At 34.6% G+C, this 21,028-nt stretch overlaps 1 protein-coding gene across 1 annotated transcript in view; it reads left to right on the top strand.

Moving 5' to 3' along the window:
* The window catches only part of SEMA3E (semaphorin 3E), a 210,300-nt gene that overhangs the window by 180,909 nt on the left and 8,363 nt on the right, over positions 1-21,028 (top strand). Inside the window, exons 12-16 of the mRNA XM_084897240.1 lie at positions 1,712-1,803; positions 4,034-4,075; positions 6,256-6,422; positions 10,368-10,435; positions 12,076-12,215. Coding sequence (XP_084753366.1) covers positions 1,712-1,803; positions 4,034-4,075; positions 6,256-6,422; positions 10,368-10,435; positions 12,076-12,215 — 509 coding nt within the window. The remainder of the gene's footprint in view (positions 1-1,711; positions 1,804-4,033; positions 4,076-6,255; positions 6,423-10,367; positions 10,436-12,075; positions 12,216-21,028) is intronic.

The following is a 21,028-nucleotide window of genomic DNA, read 5'->3' as shown; positions in this document are numbered from 1 at the left end:
GAGTAAGCATTCTACATACATGACTTTAATCATAGACATTTCATGTTAAAGAGACATTGCATATGACCAGATCAGGAACCGGGATCTGTTATGAATATTGGTACTTGAGCTTTTGCAGTCATATTCTTTGAAAAAGGCAAACATTTAAGTAAAGAAACATTCATCTAATTTCCACAAGTGGATCTCTGGTGATGGCTGTGTTTTATCTATTTATTTTAGGAGATTAATGTTAATACCTATGCTCTACATAGTGGGGTCAAGATTAACAAAGCATCAGGTTTCTTTAACAAAGTCAAAGTTACCTGGCCATGAATTCAGTCATAATGACATCCAACAGAGTAAAAAAAAGAAAGAGAGAAAGAGAGAAAGAGAGAAAGAAGGAAGGAAGGAAGGAAGGAAGGAAGAAGGAGAGAAAGAGCAAGAGGGAGAGAGAAAGAGTTCTATAAGCAAGATTATATTTGATAAAATTAATCATGGAAAAAAGTATGTTATTTTTAAATGTCCTGGAAAGTAGTCCAAGAACATTTTTATAAATATTTTCTTGTTAGATTAACCAAAGCTATTTGAAAGAATTTCAGAAATATCAGGAATGTACTTATGTTATCATGCAAACCACGTTTAACTCAAAGATATAATCACATTGTACCACAGCTTTTCAACATAATAGAACATATTTAATGAAAGTGTGAGGAAAAGCCCACAAATGATAGTTATTTTCTCCAAAAATTTACCAGGCACATGCTTTACTATTCTCTATCTACTTATCCATCTATAGAGAGAGTCCTTATTGCAAAATCACCAGTGGCAAATTAATAATTTGAGTTTCATCTTTGTTTTTTGCTTGATGTAATAATTGTGGGATATTAATGGAGTATGCTTGGCTTTACAACTTATGACTACTTGTATTCCTTTTAGTATACAATACAGGTAATTATTATTTGTTTCATTTTAATCAAATATTATTAACCTAAATATGAGTTGATAAGTTTTGAACAGGGTGTTAAGTACCATAGAAATTCTTAGATCAGTAATTCCAAAGTGGGTTTTTTTTTCTGATTTATTTCCAGCAATACACAAAATTATTTTTACAGGCAAATGAGTGTAGTATTGAATTTTTCATTGTAAATAACAAGTGCAGAATATCAGAAATGATAAAAATAAGCTACAATTTAAAATGTGAATATAAATTAACAAAATTATTGATAATCATGGAAGCTAAATGATTAGTGTAGGAGGGCTCATTATACTACACTCTCAATAGTGTGTACTTGACACTTTTCTAATAAAAGTGTGTGTGTATGTGTGTATCTCCATAGTGTGTTGTTCCCTAAGATTTTTTTATTTTTAAAAATATATATTTTATTGATTTTTTACAGAGAGGAAGGGAGAGAGATAGAGAGCTAGAAACATCAATGAGAGAGAATCATCAATCAGCTGCCTCCTGCACCCCTCCCCACTGGGGATGTGCCTGCAACCAAGGCATATGCCCTTGACCAGAATCGAACCTGGGACCCCTCAGTCCGCAGGCTGATGCTTTATCCACTGAGCCAAATCAGTCTCAGCATGTTCCCTAAGATTTAAAGTAAAGTTTCTTACCAAAAATGTAGATTCAGGTATAAATTTTCTTTCATCATACATGGTTTTGAATTGTGTGAAGACCAGATGTGGCAAAACTTCTAGTTTACCTCTCTCTCCCTTTTTCCCCATACAGATAATGGAATTGTGCTGAAAGTAATCACAATTTACAACCAAGAAACAGAATCAATGGAAGAAGTAATTCTAGAAGAACTTCAGATATTCAAGGTATTTTTAGTAAAAATAATTCAGCCAACATTTATCCATTGCAGACAATTCCAAGTGAGTTGTAAATAGAAAAGACATTATGTCAATTTTTTTCTAACAAATATGTTGTGGATCGAAGTGATTTGAAGTAAGGAATGATTTAAAATCTTGGTGCATCTATTTTATTTTCAAAGACTTCAAAAAAAGAGGCCAGTAATTACCTAACATGAGAAGAATTTTAATGCATGAACTGTGATTTAAAGAAATAACACTTAAACCACATATGAATTCCAGAATGATTATTGTAGTTTCATCTTGTACAAATGTACAATAAAAACTAATAACTAAAACATAAAAGTAGGTTTTATACTGTGGACACTGTGGTGTGATAAGCATATCATTATAGCATATCATTTACACAGAATTTACTAAAAAAAGGAAAAAATGCAAATTGGTAATAGAGAAATTACACATGATAATACAATTGTATATATGCACACACAGACACACACACACATACACACACACACACACAGTCAAGTCTCAATATTTGTGGCAGTTATATTCTTTAAAGAGACTGTGAACACTGAATTAGTAAATATTGATCATTGTTCCTAGGGAAATATAGATTAAGTTCCCATGAGTCTCCAGTCACAACTTCTTGTCAACTGACCAATACATAATGTGCGTTTTTTGTTTAAAGCCACCTTATTTGGTACATATTGTTGATAAGTTAGGATTAAGCCCATGGCCCATAGCACTATTGCCTAAAGAATGTCCATTTAACACACATATTTTCGCTAGAAGGCACAACACAGCCTTTTGGAGCGTAGGAACCCCAGGGAGCACTTCGGCACTGTACTTAGGGGCCATTTTAAACATCAAAATCACCAACAAAAGGCACAAAAATGTCAAAAACGTGGCACCAAATAGACCATGAAAAGGACACTTGTTTACAATGTGCGAGCTGAACCGAGGAGGCAGCTGGGACTGTGCGCGTTGGGCAACGCGAACTTTTTGCCTCGCTGCTTGCACATGTCCCCGGATGACTGCAAAACACCACACACACTGATACTGAGGTTACACATGAGTCTCAGCAAGTAGGTAACTTTGCAGACACACAACCTATAAATAATGAAGAATGATTAGCTGTCTAGGTATGTAATGAATATATACCCAAAATATGTTTATTGATGAAAAATAAACTCATTTCACCCGGGCTATCTTGGAGATTAGATTCCCTATAACAAAACCCAAGGCTAAACATGTTTCTCTTTCAACCAGCTCAGCTTTGCTACTGTTTATTGTGTAAGAATTCATTTCACATAGAGACCATATGGTCATATTAGCAGCATCCACAACAGTATCTTGTTCATATTAAACCTTAAGAAATAGTTTTTTGCCTGAATACATGCATACATGCATTTAGGAGTCTATAGTTTAAAATGTGTGTTGTTTTTTTTTAATTGACACATGCAATGTTCTTTCATAAAAGTAATTCTTCTAAGGGAAATCATCCACAGAGTGAAACACACCTGCCAATTGCTGCTCCACTTGCAGAATTGATCAGTTTTGTGGTATTCCTTAAAGACACTCTAGTCTAATCACCGTCCCTAGAATAACACATAGGCTCTCAAAGCTGTGTTCTAGATTGTACTTTCTCTGGTACAAGTCTAAAACAATGAGGTTACTCATCATGTTCAGAGCATTCTGGACTCATTATTATTAACCACAATAGCTCCAAGAGCGTTTTGTTTAGGCTTGGGATAAATCAATTAAAGTAGGTATACTTCTACAATTACATGACATTATTTCATAATTTTTGCTAACGTTTTTGGTTTATTAGCAATAACACTTATTCAAAGACATTATGACTGTTTTACTTTTAATGATTCAACTACTTATATAAGAAAGAACACTCTGACTTGATTGTTTGATTTAAAGATACTTGAGTTTCCAAAGCATGAATATGCAAATACAAAAAGTACATTTCAAAACACATGGTAAGTTGTTTAAATTATCCACTACTTTTCTCAGCTACATATTTGTCCCACTAGTTTATATAAAGGAGTTTTAAATAGAAAGCTGCATTTTAATAATTGTATTTGTCTATCAATTTATAAAAATGAAAGCTATAGACTTCTTGGCATAGAACTACGCTCATATTATATGATTTTAGGTGATGGATAACCATATTAAGGTATGTTCCTACATTTTCTTTCTGAAAAGGAAACTTTTTTTTATTTTTCAGGATCCAGTTCCTATTATTTCTATGGAGATTTCTTCAAAGAGAGTAAGTTGTGTGTGTGTGTTCTGTGAGTGTGAGTTAAAGTCAAAGGATCAAGAGCTTATATCAAAACATGTGCTTATATCTGGATAAGTTATAGTTTTATTTAGAGAAAAATGTATAGTGATTTACATGTAATATGCTTTCTTTTTTCTTTTTAGAAAGGTAGACTTGAATAGATTTACATCTACAATTACCTGACATTATTCCATAAATTCTCACCAATGTTTTTCCAAAAATAATAGTAACAGGAGGTTTGTGCAGTGAAACACAAACCCCCCTTCCATTTTCTAAAATATATATTTTTATTGATTTCAGAGAGGAAGGGAGAGGAAGAGAGAGATAGAAACACCAATGATGAGAGAGAATCATTGATGGGTTGCCTCTTGCATGTCCCACGGGAAGGATGGAGCCTGCAACCCAGCTATAGACCCTGACTGGAATGGAACCATGATCTCCTGGTTCATAGACTGATGCTCAACCTCTGGGTCATGCCATTTGAGCCCTCCCTTCCATTTCACTGATACTGGTTTCTGGTATAAATTCCTCATAAATGATTGCATATATTTTTCAAAATTTTTAGTAAAATAACATTTCATGCTTAGACAAACGGGGACATGCAAGGTTAATTGTTCTGCTACTTGTCCTTTTTTACTTTTCAACATATCTTACAGTTTATTCCATGTCATTCTATGTGTATCTACATCACTCTTCTAAATGTTATATGTCAATGTACACTCCTGGTAGGGATGTAAATTGGTGAAAGCCGCTATAGGAAAAAGCATGGAGGTTCTTCAAAAAATTAAAAATAGAGTTACCATATGTTTCAGTAATTCCACTTCTGAATATTTACCTGAAGAAAAGGAAAACACTATTTCAAAAAGATATTTGCATCCCCCTGTTCATTGCAGCATTATTTCCAATAGCCAAGACATGGAAACAGCTAAAGTGTCCATCGTGGGATGACTGGATAAAGAAAATGTGGTATACACTGTAAACAATGAAATATATTTCAGCCATAAAAGAAGAAAATCCTGCCATTTGTAATAGCATAAATGGTCCTTGAGGACATTATGCTAAGTGAAATAAGTCAGAGAAAGACATGGATACCATATGAACTCACTTAGATGTGAAATTAAAAAAAAAAGAGCTCATAAGTACAGAGAACAGACTGATGGTTGCCATCAGGCATGGGGTGGGGGGTGAGCAAAATGGGTGAAAGTGATCAAAAGGTACAAACCTCCAGTTATAAGATACCTAAGTCCTGGGGATATAATGTACAACATGGTAATTATAGTTAATAATGTATTGAATACTTTCTAAGAGAGTAGATCTTAAAAGTTTTTATCACAAGAATAAATAATTTGTACCTATGTATGGTGAGGGATATTAACTAGTCTTGTGTGGTGATCAATTAGAAATATATATATATATATATATATATATATATATATATATCAAATTATTACATTGCACACCTGAAACTAATGTCATGTCACATGTCAATAATATCAAAATATTTTAAATGCAAAAATATACCATTGTTCTCCAGACAGAGTGGCTCAGTTGGTTGAGCATCATCCTGTGCACTGAAAGGTTGCCACTTTCATTCCTGGTCAGGGCACATACCTGGGTTGTGATTTGATTCCTGGTTGGGGCACCTACAGAAGGCAATGGTTCAATGTTTGTTTCTTATATGGATATTTCTCTATCTCTATCTCTATCTCTATCTCTATCTCTATCTCTATCTCTATCTCTATCTCTATCTCTATAATTTCCCTCTCCCCTCTTCTTCTCTCTAAGCATGTCCTCAGGTGAGAATTTAAAAAATATAGACAATTTTTTTAATTTAATCTCTTACAAAACATTCCTATAGATCTTTTTAAAAGAATTATAATGTTAGAAGATGAAAAGGTCTTTCTACTTAGACAATAATAATATAACAATCAACTTCTTGCGAACTTTAAAATCACTCTAGCAATTTTTACTACTTATGCATCCATGTCTATAACAATATTTCATATCTTGGAGAAATTAAAGTACCAATGTTCCATTATCTATTTTCAGTCATTTAAGTGAATATTCAAGGAGGTAATTGTGTATAAATTGAAAATCTAGGTGTAAGAGCTCAGTGAGAGTTCTGTCCATTAATTTCTGATAGTGGCCTCTTTTCTTTGAATCTATAGCAACAGCTGTATATTGGATCTGCTTCTGCTGTGGCCCAAGTCAGATTCCATCAGTGTGACCTGTATGGCAGTGCTTGTGCTGACTGCTGCCTGGCTCGAGACCCTTACTGTGCCTGGGATGGCATATCCTGTTCCCGGTATTACCCAACGGGCACACATGCAAAAAGGTGAGACAGAGTCCCCAGATGTGTGTTTCCCTGGTTTAGGAAAATGCAAACACTTTTTTTTCTTCTGCACTCATTCCACAAAAATAACCATGTTCTTTTTATTTAAATCAATCATTCAGTCGTATTTTATTCATGAGTTTGAAAACTTAAATTTTTCCTGAAAATAACACCCATCAATATTGGGTAGAAACTGGACTTGAGCACACTACTAGGTTTTTATTTTTCTACCCAAGTTTGAATCAACTCTTCCCCCTTCTGAAACTATTGCTGCAAGACATGAAACCAGTGTAAAATGTGGAGATGGCAGGCCACCACACATGAGGAATTCAAAGACTTAAAAGGAAAATAAATAAATAAATTCTAAAATACATCCTGCATTTGCCCCATGTCCTCTCAACCAGCTGGTCTTCATTTATTTCATTTTGAAAGTGAATATTTTAACTACTAGGCAAATGCATGACCTGTATAATTAATGAAACATGTGACTTAATTCAACACAAATGAAAGGTACTTAAAGACTTCCAAACTCTAATGCTTACAGTTCAGCAAGGTCATTGCCACTTTTTAAAGAAGGCAAATCTCAGGATTTTTAGGACAGGACATCTTGAGGTGTAGCAAGTATTTTGAAGAATAAGAATGTTTCTTTACTCAAGCTCTATGAAAGTCTTTGCGGTAAAATATAAGGAAAGATATTTCTATTTTATTTAGAACAAGCAATCTCTTTTTCTTTTACTAAAGTGACCAAAGATAATAAAAAACAAAAACATAGAACTATATACAATTTCCTTGCTGAAAAACAATTTTTATAAACTCCAATTATTCTTACTCTTTGGGTTACTTTCCTTTAAATCCTTTTCAAAATTAATTTAACCCAATTTTATATAGTTGTGTTTTTTATAGGTTCACATATATAGTAGAATCTCATTTAAAAAAAAAAACTTAGTCACTAATTCCAAACTTTTGTTAATTTGGCCTTAGCTAAATTAATATATTGATGAGTAAATGAAATGATATGACTAACAGAGAGTGAAAAGATGCTTTCAGAAAACTAAATAATGAACTAAATAATTTACCAACTCTATTAAAAAGAATCTAGCAAATTAAAATAATTTTTAAAGTATTATTGATATTTGAAAACAATTATTATAGATATATCCATGTTATTATTTGAATATACTATTTAATGGCTCATTCAACTCATAAGTGTTTGATACAAGGTTTGTAAACAAAAATGTTCATAAACCTTGTATCAAACACTTATGAGTAACAAGGTTTTTTATTAGGCATTTTAAAGTGATGAAGAACTGTAACTGAATCATTTCAATTGCTAAATATCTCTTGGTATAGAGTACATCGTGTAAGGGTGGTATACCCAATAGCTTTGTAGCATATTTAAAAAGAAGTGGACAAAAAGAGTCATTTAGAAAAAGTTGAATGAATGCGCAAAAATGTAGACAGGAAGGAGTGAAATGCTGGAGTCAGGAGCCGTGCTCATGAATGAATTAGTTCAGTTCGGTGACATGTAATGGAGATCTTTCAGGGGTGTCAGATTCTTTTGAACCATCACTCACCCCTGGGGGAGAACTTTTGGGATAAATTCCAGTACATGAAGGGAAGGGAACATAGTTTGCTTTTATAGCAGATCATTTTGCTTCAGACCTGACGAGCAGCAGAAATTAAAAACTGGTCACTAACATAAATACTTTTCTATTCACAGAGTGAAAATGAGTCAACAGAGCGGGGGGAAAGATTAATATACAATCAAAACCACTTGTTTAAAATAATCTTCCAAAACACACTGAAATTTATAGAACTAGGTCTTTTCTTCTCCTTGCTCTTGTAATTTGTCTATTTCCAATGTTCTCTTAAAAAGTTTCTATGAGGAAAGTGATATAAGAAAAATATGAAACCTTGAGGATAAAAGGCAACTTTGGATAACCTTTCTAAAACTCCTAAGCATTTACATTCCTTTTTAAGTGCTGAAATAAGGGACAGCTATGTTAGGGGAGTATGCAGTGAATGAAAGCCTTATGAAATCTTCCTTTTAAAATGCATTTTTTTTCAGTGATTTTAAACAAATTTTGCACGGTTATTATTGACATTGCTTGTCTAGAAATATCTGATTGGAGTTTCCTTTATTTTCATGTCACTTGTATAATACACATGGTACACATCATTTCTGCAAAGTGGAAACCATTTTTCATCTCAGTGATTTACTCTGCTCCATTATTCATCCATCATTGCTCGAAACACTTTGTATTCCCAGTACCAGAGAAACACTCAGTGTGGTGAGGATTTAACAAAAGCAGTTCAAATCTCACCCAGAGCTGCCACCAGTCAGCTGCCACTAGTATAATAGCTGTGTATATTAGTAGGAAGCCATATAGAAGCATGCAAGTTTTTACTTTTGCTCTTTACTTTTTTGTCAAGTTGTATTTTCAGTTATCTCAATAGAATAATCCATGTGGCAGACTTAATCTTAACTTTGTAACATCTTGTATCTGTAGATAAGGTTTTCAGATCAACAATTTTTATTTAAAAACAAAACATGCTCTTATACATAGGTCATAATCCTAAAAAATGATTAGAAGTGTTCATCTGCTCTGGTTTTCAATATAGGGAAGTACTTAAACAATTGTTTAAGTGTTGAGTTATTAACTAAGATCTAAACTCATATGTAAAAATGTACTCCATATCTTAAAATAATATTCCATTATCATTATGGAGAGGCAGTGAAGGGAACCTAGAATGAAAAAAAAAAAAAGTTGAAACTAAAATAAACTTTAGGTGTCAGACCAATTTTATTTAACAAAGGATGACACAGAGGACCAGAAAATGAAAGAGATATGTATAAGATCATACAGCATGTGAGTGGTGGCGTTGGGATTTGAATCTGGTTCCCTTTTCCAAACTTTATCATCACATATGGCTCAAGCTTCTCATTGTCACTTAAGAAACCTCACCATCTCTCTAGGGAAAAACTTCTGCTTTGCCTTCTGTTTTCCCCACGGTTTGGGGAAATGCCATGCTTTAGAGAAGAGGTATATTCTGCCTTTATGTAATACTTCTGTTTTATCTATAATCCGAATTAATATACTGAAGTTCTTAATTTTAGAATTCCAGTACTCATCATGATAATTTCCATTATTTAATCCATCCGAAAGCTTCTTACAAAGTTAAAACAAGGTTTCATACATATATATATATATATATATATATATATATATATACACACTCTGAATTTTTTCTATACTATTATTTTTCAATTATATATATCTAAACAGTTTGTAAAATATGAAACCATGCTAGAAGTGATCCTGATTTTAATAGACAGAGTTGCAAGATATCCTCTTAAAAATGTATAACACACCACCACATTGCATAGCGGCATATAATTTCTACATATGATGTCTGAATAAAAGAGTAAGCTAAATATGTTTTTAGTTATCTTTTGATTAGCAACTGTGTTTGGACTGATTGATCCTGATGGCTATAGAACACAATATTTGGATTCCAATACCATTTTTACATGTACTTTTTTATAAAGAAGTTTTATGTATTTTTTTACTCAACTACTCTGCTTCAAATTCTGCTTCCTTTCCCTGCACACATGCCTTACCACCCAAGACACTCATTTCAAATTAGGCTTCTTATTGAACTAATTTTTTAAATAAAATGCAAAGGGAACTTTCTTAAATTGATTCAGTATCCAGAATTCAAACTTATGTGAACATTCAAAGAATAATGCTACAAGGATCTTGCCCAGTGAATGACATTCAATGGAAATATTGCAAACAATGAAACTCAGATTTTATCCTTGTTTTGTGTGACTGATCAATTTTTGTCAGTAGCAGAATGCTACTTGAATCTTTAAGGCGCTTGGCTGTGTTTTAAAGTCTGGAAAAATGGAAATCTGAACATCTACATGCGTTTCCTTTCTTGCAGGCGGTTCCGCAGACAAGACGTTCGGCACGGAAACGCAGCGCAGCAGTGCTTTGGACAGCAGTTTGTCGGTAATCCGTGGAAAATTGATTGTTATGGGTTACTTAGTGCACATTGAAAAGATATTGCACATTTCTTCAAAAACGGTCCTTGTTTTCTTTGTGATTGACATATAAAAGCCCAGTATTACTCAAAGCATTCTTTTTTTTTTTCTTCCATGCAGTTAAAACAGTGGTCGGCAAACAGCGGCTCGCGAGCCACCTGCGGCTCTCTGGCCTCTTTAGTGTGGCTCTTCCACAAAATACCATGTGGGGGCACTCATGTACAGTGCTAAGGAAGGAGTACCCTAATTAAGTTAATCACAATGAACCTACCTGTATAGTTGAAGTTTAAAAAGTTTGGCTCTCCAAAGAAATGTCAATCGTACTGTTGATATTTGGCTCTGTTGACTAATGAGTTTGCTGACCACTGAGTGAAAATATGAATTGGACGTATAATCTTTTCTGATTCCTTAAAGGAAGTTTTATATACTACCACTGCTTCTGCTAGGAGTGCTCTGACTTGTGTTAAGTTACCTACTAAGTTTGGGGATAGAATAAAGTAGGAAAACTTCGACTCTTTCACTGAAGTGGAATACTAGGCAGCTCAGAGCTGGGGTTGGCTGCGCAGATGTTGGTTTCTGAGGAACGGGGGTCGGTAGGAACAGTGTGGGCTCTTCACACCGTGAAGGTGGCTAGCGCACAGGCTGGGCTTAGTGTCACCAAGTTCATCAGGCAGTCACAGAAGGAGGGGGCACCATGGCTGGAGACCAGAGGTGTTTACACACAGTTCCAGAGACTGTGGTCCGGTAGTAGCTTGATGGACCCTAAGCTGACTCCGGATTTGGTGCAGGACTAAGTCTCTGAGAAGATTGGCTAGAGAAAGGCGGGATCTCAATCTTAGAGAAACGTAGGGGTCAGTTTGAAAGGTGAGGACACAGGCATTGGGAAAAAGCCCTGGGATCTAGGTATTGACTTTGACCGTGGTTAAAGCAACACAAATTGAATCCACTTGCTTTTATTCATTCCCACTGCGGTGAGGTATTCTTCCCTGTGTGCACATGTGGGTTCAAGTTCAGTGGGAGCCTTTCTGATCCAAGATACAGTTTGCAATCAAGAAGCTCTGGTTCACAGAATCCTTAGTTCAGCTGCATACCCTTTTCTTACTGCGGGAGCCCCATGTCTGGAAAAACGCAATGCCTTGTCAAGATGCCACTCACTCTGTGTTTATGTAGAGTCCAGTGGCTTCGATTTCTGCTTTCTGCTGTTGTTTCGTGTAACCAGGAACTGAGCCCTATGCCTTGCTTGAACCTTCGGTGCTCACCTTTTCTTACCTTCTTTGCTGAGCACTGGCCACGGATTTCCTATACAGTGAACACTGATGACTGATGTAACACGGATGCTTCCTTTTACTGTCCTGCTTGTCTTATCCTGTGAAACCAAACTCCCAGTTACTTCCTCCTGTCCCACCTCACAGCCTGCTGTGTCTTTACTGTTGAGATTTTGGTGTCCCACCAACTCTAAAAAAAACTCATTTAGATCACCTTGCATTGAAATTAGCAATAAATGAGAGTTACTTACTTTGCCGCCAAGATCTAATGAATAATCTTTTAGAAGTATTATTTACTAGTAAAATCTAAGACTCAAGGCTGATCTTAACATTTGTATTGTAGGGGATGCTTTGGATAAGACTGAAGAGCGACTGGCATACGCCATCGAGAACAACAGTACATTGCTGGAATGCACTCCACGGTCTTTGCAAGCAAAAGTGATCTGGTTTGTACAGAAAGGACGTGACACAAGGAAAGAAGAGGTAATTCAAAGCTGCACATTCACACCATGGTGGATTTCATATAGTGAGCAATTAGTCACTAGATGATTACTTATTGGATGCTTAAAAAGAAACAGTCTTCTTATGCTATACATGTCATTTAAAAAGTGAGGTTATTTATTGTGTATTTTATATCCATATAAAGATTTCAAACACTTATACACATAGATTTTTATATACATCTGAATCTATATACAACATAAATAAATTACACATACATGTGTTTATATATGTAATTTAGATCCTGGAGATTTGATTTTTATTCAGGAGGGACCTATAGCTTCATGATTTTAGTGCCATCTTATCAAAATGATGCTCTTAAATTGTACCTCCCAAGACAATGTTCTAGAAAAATAGCAAACTTAAACACCATTAACACTTGTATCTAAGATGTATGGGTAATCAAATCAAAACAACAACAATAGCAGCGGTATTAAGCTGGTTGTTTGATAAAGCTGTTAAACATATGTGACCCATTAACACTGGGGTTCCACTGTAGTCCACAGGGAACAAAAGAAAGGCATCCGTTCTTTTTATTAACCAGATTTTGTGGTGGAGCTTATATTTCTATAATCTTTTAAATAATGAGAGAAGAACAATTTGGGCAACGTTTGGGAGGATAGCAGCATTTAAAACATATATACAGAAGAGTCTGGAGGTAGTTACTGGATTAAAGAATGCAAGTCTAGGGTGTTGGCTGTTTAAAGGAAGAGGTCAAGGCCATGAAGCAGAGAAAGCAGAGAAAGCTTTGTTAATGTTGATATAGGATTTGAGCTCAATTTTCACAAAAAAAAAGTGGGTTATAGAAATAGAAAGTAGAACAAACTTTGGTTATGTAAATGGAAAATAGATGTTGGTGAATATTGGTAAAGAAAAGGTTGCCAGTTGAATAAGGGAAAGAAATTCTAGGGACATGAGGGAGAGCTAATAAGTGCATAATGGAGAGAGTGTCTGAATGGCGTTTCCACCTCATTGTGGCGCTAGAGACCAAATATCTGTCATTGGAAGCCAACATTATTGATTTCCACATATAGAATACATTGACTTTTTATGCTTTTCCCCTAGCCTATTGTGAAACTAAAAACCCAACATGATTTTGATCCAAAATTATACACTACATTCTGAAAGATGATTAAGTTTGTAAATCCTCAGGTTCCTGGTATCGCTATTACAGAGTAAGTCACCTCAATTTAACAAAGGCTCTAGAAATAATATAAAAAGGCAATCTGGAAAGGAGACTCCTCCTAAATTTTATGCTGCCGAAAGAATAAATACATATCGAAAATGTTATAGCACATTTCACTGAAATAAACTATTGATTTAGCACTAATGTATTTTCCATTCCACAAATGGGAGGTGAAACTGGTTTTTAAATTCCATCATAACTCACTTGGCATAGAGGACCTGAAAATATTCTATAATTATCCAGTTGAATGGCTTCAGAAGTCGGAGAAGTAATTCTTTCATCAGTAGTTTTCTTCATTCACGTTATTCTGTTTCTAATTTGGAATGCACCATAAACTCTTATTTGGAAATCTTTAATAAATAATTTTAACATGTTGCATTCATCACAATGTTCATTTTTAAGCTCTTTCTCAAGTCATTGAAATAATTTCGGATTTACCCAAATTTTAGTCCCAATTTTCAACTACATTTAAGTAGCCCTGACTGATATAGTCACTGATACTGAAATTTTTTAATGTACTTTCTTCATTAAAAGTTTAGCTATAAGACATTAAGATAGAACTTAATTTCTATAGACATAGCAATCTACTTATTCACAATCTAAAGTAAAAAACAAAAACAAAACAAAAAAAACACCCAAAATTGTTGACATCAACAGAAGCTGAGTGTGTGTGTTGTATACACAAACAGATGTGCATTTTAAACATTTTAAAGTCTGTTTAGAGTATTTTTAATAAGATTTTGAGTTCAGAGTTGTGTATAAAGACCATTTTTGCACTTATTACAGTTACTACCAGGCAGCTAAGATAATTATTTTATAAAATCTTGGCCCTGGAAATGCTTTTAAGAGTACTCCTACTGTGGCCATCAAGGCTCCTCTTGGACACTGGAAGCCACAAGAACTCATTTATTTGCAGTCAGATCAGAGCCTCTGTGAAGGTTGATTGTCATATGTACATCCTCTGTTTCTGAGCTGAACTTTTGAGTTTGGAGTATCTGCCTGCAATCCAATTTCAGCCCTCTGAAGTTACACAGACACACATATTCAGGCAGGTATTTTTGTTGAAATGAACCTTTAGAAATGCTTTAGATAGCATCTAGCAATTCAGTTGTGTCATTTCTAAACTGGATTACTACAATTTTCTCTCAAAAATGTACTTTATAGTCCCCTGCTTCCTTAAATACCGCATATGAAACATAATCTCTACACTTTTTATTTATTTCATAAATGTTTATGGAAAGCCTACTTTATTAGTACTTCATAAAGGAGCATTTTCCCTTGGCTTGATGACCTGGCTAATGATGGTGAGTTGGTTATTGTGATGCAATGAGGGAAAAGGCAGCAGAAAAGACTTATAGATGGGGCTAATCTTTAATGTGCATCTGCTGCACACAGAGACTATGCTAGGTGCCTTACCTTATTATCCTTAGATCCCACAACTGCACCTTAGACATAGTAATCCTCCTCTTATAAATGCGGAAACTAAAAGAAGCAGAGCTCATAAACAAAGTCAGCATGGCTCATAAACATAGCTGGAAACAAAGCAGAGCTCATAAACAAAACCAAAAGAGCCATAGCTCATAAACAAAGACAGACCCAAGATTTGGACCAGGTACTTCTGGCATTTTTAGACTATATCATTTTATTCTAAAAATGTATTTATAGATGAGGTCATTGCGACACAGACTTTCCTGACTACTCACAGCTAGTAAAGTAGATTCAAATACAGGTATCTATGTTCTTTAAAATAAACCACACAACCTTCTGAAACCAGAATTCTAAATACAGTTTGGGATGCTTTGGGACATGGGGCAAATGGAAAACAGTTCACTGCCGAAGTTCTGGAATTTGATTTCTGGGGAAAAAAATGTTTCTGATGTCAGCTTGAGATGTGTAGATACAGATGTAGATATAGATGTAGCTATAGATATAGTTACATTTTTTCCCATCAGAATTTAGTGGTGCATACTGCTGCAGCTTTGGTGCAAAGCCAGTAACATCATGTTTAGATGCCTGGGAATCTGCCATTAACTGTATTTTCAATGGCACATTAACTGAAACATTTCCCACTCTAAGCATTAAAAGTAGGAGTCATTAGTATATGATATACACATCAATGTATTTCTAATCTTTTCAGACTTCTACTCTATGTCTGTTAGTAGAAGAGCAATTCTGTGTCAAAATAAGTGTGTTCTATCATTTGAGTCTATGTGGATATAAAACTCAGAGTATTCTACCTCATTTTCTTGGGTTTATTTATTCATTTGCGTTATTCATTTGTTTGAAATTTATTTATTGAGCATCTACCATAAAGCACGTATCACATATTCTGCTTTTATAGAACTTGTATTTTGGACAACAGAGAATGATGATGATAATAATAACGATGACAACAACAATACTACTAAATAGCTGAAACCGGTTTGGCTCAGCAGATAGAGCGTTAAGCCTGTGGACTGAAAGGTCCCAGGTTTGATTCCAATCAAGGGCATGTACCTTGGTTGCTGGCACATCCCCAGTGGGGGGTGTGCAAGAGGCAGCTGATCGATGATTCTCTCTTATCAATGTTTCTAACTCTCTATCCCCCTCTCTTCCTCTCTGTAAAAAAAAATCAATGAAAGTATAAAAAAACAATACTACTAAATAATAATTATAATTAATCTATCAGATGATCCTAAGGAAGAAAATGCAAGAAAGATTACTTACAGGGAGAGGCTGTAATTTTTGAAATGAGTGATCATGGAAGCTTATCCACAAAGTGATATTTAGAAGAAGACTTGAAAGAGGGGAGGTAATAGGCCACATGACTCATTGGAGAAGAACTTTTAGACAATGGGAACAGATGGTACAAAGGCTCTTGAGGTACAAGTGCACCTGATATATTCCAAGAACATCAGGTTGAAGGGCAGTGTGGCTGGAGGGGAATGGGTAGGTAAAGGGCACCTTAAGGAGGGATTTGTAACATTTTATAGAGTGGCTTTATTGTTTGCTCTAAGTTAAATAGAAAACCATTGGGTAGTTTTTAGCAGAGCCATGATATGATCAAAACTTGGTTTAAGAGCATCAGCCCATGCACTGGGGGGTCACAGGTTAGATCCCTGGCCATAGTTGGTATGTATGAGAGTTGCAATCAATTGATGAAAGTGTATGTGTTTCAAACTTTTTAATAAAGTTGGAATCATATTCTACAGATATAAATGTGCCTTTTTATCTACAGTAGTGGTAATATTAAACATTATTTAAAACTAATTTATGGATATGATATATTCTATCATTTTGATGCATGATAATGAATTTAACAAATCCTTTTTGGGCATGATGTTAATTGAAGCCATGGCTATTACAAATATAATAATATTTGTTTATCTCTCTGTGCATATTGTGCATATCTATAAATAGTTTCCTGGGAGAGTTTCCTAGATGTGAATTTGATAGATTGAAACAGATAAATGTATTAAAGGGTTAAACATAAGCATGAAGGGTTGGAACTAGTATGTTTTACTCTTATAAAAAATAAATAAATTAAAAATTAAAAAATTAAAAAATAAAAAAGCTGTAGAAATGTACACACACCCCAACTATGAATGTGGTACCTATTGCTTCATCTATAACCAACCCTGGAAGTTAGTGTTTTTAAATGTTTGCCAGTTTGGTGGTTAAAAATATCTTGATTTAATTTTTGTTTCTTTGCTTACTAGAGAAGTTGAACATGAGTTCTTGTTTATTGGTAATTTTTTTGTTTGTTTGTTTGTTTTAGTAAATTGTGTTTTTTGTGTTTTTAACCTCTTTTCTCCTGGAGTGTTGATAGTTTTCTTATTGATTATAAAAGACTAAAAGCCCGGTTCACTGGGGTCCCTTGTGCATCAGTGGGGTCACTCGGCCTGGCCTGGGAGATCAGGCTGAAACCAGCTCTCCAACATCCTACGAGTGGTCCCAGATTGCAAGAGGCCACAGGGTAGGCCAAGGGACCCCACCAGTGCACCATCAGGGCCAAGGCGGGATGGAGGAGGTTGGCCAGGTGGGGAGGGACCACAGTAGGTCTACAGGGTGTGCCTGGCCCATCTTACTCAGTCCCAATTGGCCAGACCTCTTCAGCAAACTATAATATGATGGTCAGTGCATGTCATAGTGACTGGTTGATCAGTCGACTACCTGCCCCCTGGTGGTTAATGCAAGTCATAGTGAGTGGTTGAGTGGCCTTAGCACATCATTAGCATATTATGCTTTGATTGGTTGAATGGATGACAGGACAACAGGACACTTAGCATATTAGACTTTTAATATGTAGGATGTATATATAATATTCTCTCATTGTGTAAATCATATATAGATTTATTTTAATTATTTTATTTATTGGTTTGAGAGAGAGAGAGAGCCATTGATTTGTTGTTCCACTTATTTATGTATTCATTGGTTGATTCTTGTATATGCTCTGACCAATTGAACTCCAGATTTTGGCATGTCAAGACAATACTCTAACCAGCTGAGCAATCCAGCCAAAACCTGTTAATATCTTTACAAGTTTTTTATTAAGCTTATGGAAATTTTCTATTTTTATGTAATCAGTGTTATCAAGTCTTTTTCTTTGAGATTCCTTCTTCTCTTTTGTGCTATTAGCACCTTTACCACTCAAGATTGGCCAAATTTTAATTTATATTTTTATCTTATTCTGTTACTGATTGTTGTTCTCTCTTATACATTTAACTCTTTAGTGTAAGATTTGGTTTTATCTTTTTCGAAATGATCACCCAGTTTACAATCATCATATTTCATTTTTCTCCCAGCCAGGTTGAAATATTGTCTCACATATTAAATATGTGCATATACTTTTTAAAAAAGAATATAGGAAGAAAAAGAAGGTTTAGGAAAAAGATATTGAATTCATTTTTGGCCATGTTGAATTGGGAGCTTTTTTAAAGCATTCGGATGGAGCTGTCATTCTGGTGTAGGCATATTCGGGAATATAAAGCACAAGAAATATTTGGAATGGCAAGAAATGTGTGAGAAATATCGGCAAGAGACAGTGTAAGGCAAGTGAGTAAGCTCTGGTTCCTAGACCAGCATTCTAATTTATCTTTGGTAAGCATGGAAAGTTTATTTCCCCTTGGTCCTCCACTGATCTTTCCACTGTGGATTCTCTATTTAAGGGAAATATATTTGTGTGTTTATGAGTCCTAAAAATAAAGTATCTTACTTTAAAATAGCTAATTATATATATTGCATAGAATTCTTAAATCATGTACAAATGTGCATATTTATTATAGAAAATTCAAGAGATTGAATGTAAGTTCATATCAAATCTACAAAACTTCTACTTCACTCTCAAGTTCATTTTTTTTTTTTTTTTTACTCATGCCAAAAGTTGTCACTGCTCAACTTTGACTTCAGATCACATACAATCAGCACTTCCTTCCAGCTAACTTCATGTTTATTGCATCCAGGCTGTATGTGTACAGTTTTAATTAAAACATAATTTTATTGATGACTCAATGCATTATGGAGACAGCTTCTCTGTAAAAACAAAACATAAAAACTGAAATATACAAATTACATCTTTTCATATTGCAGTTGTATATGTCAGCACGAACTTATTTTACCATCTTGTTTGCTAAAATGACTCATATTTTCTTGACCTTTACCAATGCTCACACATGACAGGGAGTCTAAAGAAATCAATGGCAGCCATAAGTTTCATTTTTTGTTTATACACATGTACTGAAAGCATCAGGTTTGTTCCACATTGATATAATTTATTTTGTTCTTCTTGTTTTCATAACATGAAGTGCATGAACTATTTGCCTCATTTGAAACATGTTTAGTAATTTTGATGTTTCAAGTTCAGTCTAAAACATTCTCATCATTTCTGAACTAACAGTTCTTTACAGATAAATATTCAAAATTTACATTTTAAAGCCTTGAGAAGTATTTTCACAATGTCATTTGCCCCATATTTTAGTTCTGGAGTAATTAGCTGTATAACAACACATTCATTTCACTTTTTATTCACAATAGCAAAGACAGTTCCTATTGTTTGAAATAAAAAAACATAGCCAAAACCAGTTTGACTCAGTGGATAGAGCGTCGGCCTGCGGACTGAAAGGTCCCAGGTTCGATTCCGGTCAAGGGCATGTACTTTGGTTGCGGGCACATCCCCAGTAGGGGGTGTGCAAGAGGCAGCTGATTGATGATTCTCTCTCATCGATGTTTCTAACTCTCTATCCCTCTCTCTTCCTCTCTGTGGAAAATCAATAAAATATATTAAAAAAAATAACATAAAGCAACTTTCTAAAAATATAAATGAATCTAGATTTTTAAAATAGAATTTTCTTCTTTTCACATTCCAAGAGAATTCTAAACATCTTGAAAAGTAAACATACTTTTCTAAATCTGTGGAATTAAATGTGGATCTATGTTTTATCCTACTGAAACCCCTCTAACTCTGGGCTTCTAAGTAAACAAAGCAACATGGTAATGTAGCAAGCCCCATTGCCAAGGACAACGTACTTACTCAAAAACACTAGTTTCTTTCACTTAACCATTCTTCTTATTCTCATGTAAATTATACTTCATATATTAGTAGTCTTCTAGGGAATAGAAAATGTACTCTCATATAGCAGCTTCCAACTGTGTTTTAGGCCCTCAGAACAGCTCAGATTGAACTGTACTTGGGAACCTTGTCCTCAGGTGACCCTGAGGTGCTACCTTAAGGAAATGTATTAATTTGCAGTGCTGTTGGTTGGATGCCTGCCTTTTATTTTATGAAAACACAGAAGAGATTTTACTCAGGCCTCCGGAAAAGATGTAGTTCTTATAAGGAATATTTTTAAATATATATTTAAGAGACATTTAGATCTTAGAGTTAATCATACTTTCTTCTTGCCTTTGATCACTAGGCAATTTAGAATTGAAGTTGTACTCCAGTTCTAGTAATTGTTTAGTGCCTTATGATGTGCACTTTTGTGTTCAAACATTAGCTTTACTTTTATCCTCTGTCCTCCTACTTTCCCTTCATCCTGATATTTATATCTGTGGGAAAAAATTTTTAAATACCATTAAACTAATGCTGTTTATTTATTTTTGAGCAGTATTTATATAATCATATGACTGTATAATACTCAAGTATGAACAGATTACAAATTTATTGATTGCCACACCAGGATAATCATTACAAACAACTGGAAGATTTTTTGTTGTTGTTTGTTCTTATGTTTGCTTTGTTTTTGGCATTTTGGTTCTTTTTACCTTCAGATGCATAATTTAGTTAAACATACTACTTTATTTACAGCACACTGTCATGATCTGCCCACACAAGTCCCCTCTGTTTGGCTTTATTTTCCTGGGCCACTTTTCTCCACTTTCATCTTGCTCCCTCAGATGCATCCATTGTCTTGATTGCAAGGTGTCCAATACTACACTTGTATATTGAACAAATATATAACATTTTGAGTTTGCATGAACCATAAAAATAAATATGCTATAGATCTTATGCTGCTGCTTCTTACTTTTGAAAGCTCAACACTATGTTTTTATGGTTTATCACCATTGCTGAGTGTCTCTAGTTCATTGTTTTTGTTACTAATTGAACATAGCATACATTCATTGCTCTTAA

This window comes from Pipistrellus hanaki, assembly GCF_964339955.1.
Source record: "Pipistrellus hanaki genome assembly, chromosome: 10".
In the NCBI taxonomy this organism is placed as follows: Eukaryota; Metazoa; Chordata; class Mammalia; order Chiroptera; family Vespertilionidae; genus Pipistrellus; species Pipistrellus hanaki.
This window is presented reverse-complemented; position numbering and strand designations above follow the sequence as displayed.